The sequence below is a fragment of the Montipora capricornis genome, chromosome 1 (genome assembly GCF_036669925.1).
Source record: "Montipora capricornis isolate CH-2021 chromosome 1, ASM3666992v2, whole genome shotgun sequence".
NCBI lineage: Eukaryota > Metazoa > Cnidaria > Anthozoa > Scleractinia > Acroporidae > Montipora > Montipora capricornis.
In genome coordinates this window covers 12,693,500-12,698,882 of record NC_090883.1, presented here as the reverse complement: position 1 = coordinate 12,698,882, position 5,383 = coordinate 12,693,500, and the positions used below count along the sequence as shown (strand labels likewise).

At 41.0% G+C, this 5,383-nt stretch overlaps 1 protein-coding gene across 5 annotated transcripts in view; it reads right to left on the bottom strand.

The window, feature by feature from the left end:
- Nucleotides 1-2,322: 2,322 nt before the first annotated feature.
- LOC138056034 (coiled-coil domain-containing protein 177-like) overlaps nt 2,323-5,383 on the bottom strand; it is an 85,328-nt gene continuing 82,267 nt past the window's right edge. For all 5 annotated transcript variants that reach the window (XM_068901903.1, XM_068901937.1, XM_068901980.1 and 2 more), the window contains one exon: nt 2,323-3,026. In XM_068901903.1, coding sequence (XP_068758004.1) covers nt 2,927-3,026 — 100 coding nt within the window. In that variant the 3' untranslated portion in view covers nt 2,323-2,926. The remainder of the gene's footprint in view (nt 3,027-5,383) is intronic.

Sequence of the window (5,383 nt, the reverse complement as noted above, 5' to 3'; positions counted from 1 at the left end):
CGAATCCTGTTGGCAAAACGGCCATTACATCTATACAGTTAAAGAGGTGGCGCATTGACAGTTCTTTTTTCCTTTTCGATGTAAAACCCGAGACCCGATTCGCTTAGCTTCGACACACGATTCAAAACCTTCCACATCTTCCACCATTGCCTTTGTCACGCTAGAACTTAGGAGAAATATTTTGCTCCAGAATTTGTCACCTGTCAATCATTGTGACTGCGTCGCACCAATCAGAAGCCCCCGTTCGTGGGCGAACGGGTTTTTCAAAAATAGGGGGTCTTCTTGCAAGCGTTCCCTCAGGCTCTTGCCCCGACTTTCGCGCGGCCAGTTTGCAGAAAATCGGTTCGAAGCTCTTCTGTCGAACAGGAACGCTTGCTACGCAGTGTCACAAAATTCCTTTTTCTTTAGTTCTTTGTTTCGTTAGTTCATAGTTTATTCCGCTCGTGTTAATTACTTAGTGTTAATTTTGTATCGTAGTTTACCGCAATTAGTACATTAGAGAATAGTTTGTTAGTCTATTTGTTCTTTTAAGTCTCCATTGTGGAGATGCTTTTGTAACTTTTGGTTCGTTAGGGTCGTATTTTAACAATAGGTTTTTCAATAAGTGTTGATGTGGAGTGCATTGTTATGTAAAGATATAAATGTAAGTAGCGTGTTGTAAAGGCGTGTGGAAAAAGGTCAGTTGACGAGAAGACTGCTAGGAGAAGGAAAGCCGGAGAGAAGTCAAAGTGGAAAGGTGAAAGTTTAAAGAAAGTGGAAAAGAGAAACACTGCCAAGAGTCATTGGTGGGAGCCGACCGCGAAATTCCCAGACAAAACTCCTTTGTCGGCGGTGGCAAATATATTTATAGAGGAAGTTTTTGGAGGAAAAGTTCGGCGACGAAAGTGAGAGTCTTGTGGACTGACAGAAGACGTGACTACGTTCGTTGGTTTGCTGAAAGTGGAAGTGGATGGTTGCAGGATTAGCCGGTTGGACTTACAAGAACCTTGAGAAGGCACGAAGGCTTACGAAGAACTGAACTTATTGTCTGTAAATATTAAAGTAAAGTATTTAGTTCATTACGTATTGTCGTTTAAGTATATATTAGCATTAAGTAAATCTAAGTAAGATTAGTTAATTTAGAGATAGTAACTGTCGTAACTGTTTTACTTGTAGTTAACTTTTATCTTTAATTAAAGTCGTACGCGTTTACTAAAATTTATGCTGTGTTGCGGGTTTGTGGGAAGGGGTGTGAAATACGTTGTTTTACCCTTAGTTTTCTCTTATTTTCTCCTCGCTATCTCGCGAGACCCAGGGGATCGCGAACCGTCACACGCAGGCTATAGCTTCACTTGATTACATATATCCGCAGTTCATATATGATCCATTTCATCGCTGAAATAAACTGTATTCGTCAAAATTATTTCTCTGCTTACCTTGTCTAATGTAAGCTTGAGTCCTATGTCATGGATTGAGACAAGATGAAGACAATTTACGGAGCTCCCCTGTTAAATCTTCTCTTACTGTGAGAAGAAAGCGGCTCCTTTGTAAGACAGTCATGCAATTTTTTAAAGCACTTACTTGCTATTTTATCTACGATTTCGTGACGATTTGACCGCAAACGTACTGTGGAATATCAAACTAGCGAGGACGTTTTCCTGTAATTTCCAAGAGATTTAGTACGATTCATTTCGTCACCCGCTCTTCACCAAGAAATATCCAGCAAGTCGCGCTGAAATCGTCGCTAGTTTTAAACTAAAACCTCTTGAATGGTTTCATGGTCAGCTTTTGAGGAGTTTTGCATTTAACTAACTTACTACCCATCGAGCGCTGTACGAGTTATGTTCCTAATTTCGTATTTTGCAAGCGCACGGGTTGCTTTAATACACGTTCTGAAAATTGGCTATTGTTTTCGACAGCTTCTTTCCAACCGCTCTGCAAATATCAGCTAGAATTTGCCAGTAAGTTTCTTTTGTTTTCGATGGTTTAAACAAATTCTCAGAAGAAAAATAACCAGTCGTAACCGGCTGAGAAGCTGCCGTTACAAAGTTAACTTTAAAATCACACTGGCAAATTCTGCATTAATCCCTTGGGTGTGGTTTCGATTCCTCGGTTTGTTTTGACGGAAGTCAACTTGTGTTAACATGGTTATCTGTTATTGGCTAATTTGTTAATAAGACGCCAATCAGCGTGTGGTGGGCGTTTTTCAAAAATAGGGTCTTCTTGCAAGCGTTCCCTCAGTCTCTTGCCCCAACTTTCGCGCGGCCAGTTTGCGGAAAATCGTTTCGAAGCTTTCTCTGTCCAACAGGAGCGCTTGCTACGCTAAGACAATAGAGAAAGTGATGTAGGAAAAGGAAACGGTAAGGATTTATTAACTTTCCCAACCCGCTTACCTCCCCGCTGTAAAGGCTTGCATGGAACAATGATCTCCACACCACAAGATTTATCCGAGGCGAACCCAAAATTCTGTGCTATGCAAGCTGGCCTTGTTAGACAAAACTATAGAAAATAGGCCGCTTTGTCTCAGGCTGGTAAAATTTATGTACGATTTAACGAGTGAAAGTGCAGTCCATATTACTGCGACCTGAAAAAGTGTCAATAGGAAAAGTTTTGTCCAATTAATAAAACAACGTAAAACCAATTCCTCAAAAAGTCATATGTTTGGTATGAACTGAATACAAGTTATTTGACGTCGAAGTCTGAAAGACCTTTTTTCTTGTTAGTCATTTAAATATGGCCTAACCTGACTCGTCCCCAGTCGTCTCTCATACTAGACTAGAACGGGCTCTTTAACGAAAGGAATGACATCTTCCCGGCACGTATAATCCAAGCGCTTCCCTAGTACACAATTTATGATAGAGACAACTTGGAGACGACTGGGGATGAGTCAGTGGCCTAACTGTGTATGGAAGGTAGTAATAAAATGAATTCTATGCGTTCTTGTGATCTATCCCAGCTTCACGGTGGACTTGTTTTTATGTCCTGTTTGAGGGCCACGCCCTACGAGAGCTTGGCGATGGGCAGCTTCTGCCATTCTGTCAAAAGAACTAACAAATCAAAACAAATAACAATTACTAGAAATTGCAAGGGAATGTCTTGTATGTTTAAAGCCTGGTTTACACTGTGACATAAGCACAAGCATAAACATAAGCATAAGCTGTGTAAACTGGGAGTGACATAAACATAAGCATAAGCAAAAGAAAAAGGAATCGTTTCCATTTTCTTATGCTTATGCTTATACTTATGTCACGTTTATAACTGTGTAAACCGGGGGCAACATAAAGATAAGCATAAGACCGAGGTGTCAGCTGTTTTTATGCCAACGGATATTCAAGTTAATAGTGCCTAAGATGGCGTCCGAAGGTACTGTTTTTTAACAAGAAACTTGCTGGGGCGGTTCACAATTATCCCTGCCTTTGCGACAAATCGCCAGAAATAAAATTCTCAGTCCGCTGGTTGCAGTTCCCGAGTCTCCTTGTTCTTTCCTCTTTCGGAAAATATCGATTCCCTTAGAAAATACCCAACAGGACCTCTTCAGTCCGTTTTCTCGTTCTCTTTCTTGTCACCATCGTTTTCTTCTATAAAGCAGGAGGAGAATTTCTTCTTCCTCTGTCATTTTGGAAACATTGCTCGTCCCATTCTCCAGCGAGTTTTTTCCGGAGCAAACTGCGCTTGCCTATGTCACTTCTCTTATGCTTATGCAACATGTGTGAACTTCGTTATGCTTATGCTTATGTCGCAGTGTAAACCAGGCTAAACCACCACTGGTTTAAGTTAAGGAGGTTCGAACCAGTTTAAACAATTTCAACAAACTGTACTCTTCGGAAGGATTGACTTTACCAAACTTGTTCACTTAGTGGTAATGTTATGACGCCATATGAAACACAAACAGACGCTTAACAAGATGCACTTATTAATGTAATATTTTGTCTTTAAGGTGATTCCCTTGTTTTGCACCGCGCATCTCATACTGCGCATAACAATGCGACTTCGGAGATGGCGGTGTTTCACGCCGGCCATCTAAGGAGAGGCAAGAATGGCCGCTTTTGCTGTTCAAGAGCTTTTAAGTGCAATCATGATAATTCTTCTCGGTTAAAGGGAAAGTACGGTCTAGAAAAAGTTTCTCTAAATTACGAAAACTTTTCCCCAGGAATTCGAAAATAATTGCCGTTTAGTCCAGTTCCCTGTGAAAATGCGACAAGAGCACTTTGAAGTTGCGTCTTTCGTGACTTGGAGAGCGCCATCTTGGATATGACGTATTATGACGTAGCAATAGTCAACAAACGTGTTCAACCTTACTAAATTCTTCGTTCCGCGATCACTTTCTCAATGTTGTGTGACCCTTCTGCTTTGAGAAATTCAAATGTAAGATGAACTATGACACATAAAATACAATACATACTTAATTGACCTCTCCCCACAGGGGCTTTTCCGGGTCAATGAAACACAACGAAACGACAGAACAGAACAACAACAACTGTTAAGAATCCCAACTGGCTGGAGGCAAACCAGTTGGCTATTTACAAGTGCGGCTGGGAAGTTGAACCAGGGACTGCCAGGATCAAATTCAACAAGAGGTCAGAGCGTGTGCCTTGAACCCGAGATCTCCGGATCTCAAGGCAAGCGCCGTAACCACTGGGCCACACTCAGTGTGGCCCTCCCCTCCTATGGTAAACGGTCTGGTGGTTCAATAGGTAGTAGGCCATGTAGGCCATAAGTGCGACAGAAACTCAAGTCACTAAATACTTATAGATTTTCTAGTCAATCAAACTGGGCGGCAAAAATCAGCCAGAGCAAATGTAAACAAGACAAAAACCTTGAACATGCGACAAAGAAATATTCGACAAGAGTATCTTTTTCACTTTCTTCCTTCAGCGACAGCCGTCTTCGATGCTTTAGCAAACGCATTTGTTTGCTTTCACACGGGGAAGCGTTTAATTGAGAATTAGCTGACGAAACTTTCAGATGTTGCTCAATACACGTAGAAAGAATTTTTGACATCAACAATTACCACTGTTAAGGTGTACGCTTTCGAGAGGGATGAAACTAGACACATGTCTAGCCTTGAGAACACATATAAAAATAAAAAAAAACCGAAGCTTACACCGGAAAATTTAAAGAAAAGTTGGCCGGCGAAAATAAAACGTGGATGGCTTTCTCAAACGTGAAAACCTGACTGCTATATTGTCTGTTCGGGTCTGTCATTTTACCAAGGAGGACTTCAAGCGGGATCTCCAGGTATATGAAGAATGGTCTTGTTGACATTCCCTTCATACGGAAATCTCCGTCAACTGGTCCAAAATATCATTATATTGGTGCGACAAAATTGAATCAAGCGATATATACACGACTTTCACTGTTATGCGCTAATAAACATAACTTGAAATGTGGTTAAATTTTGTTA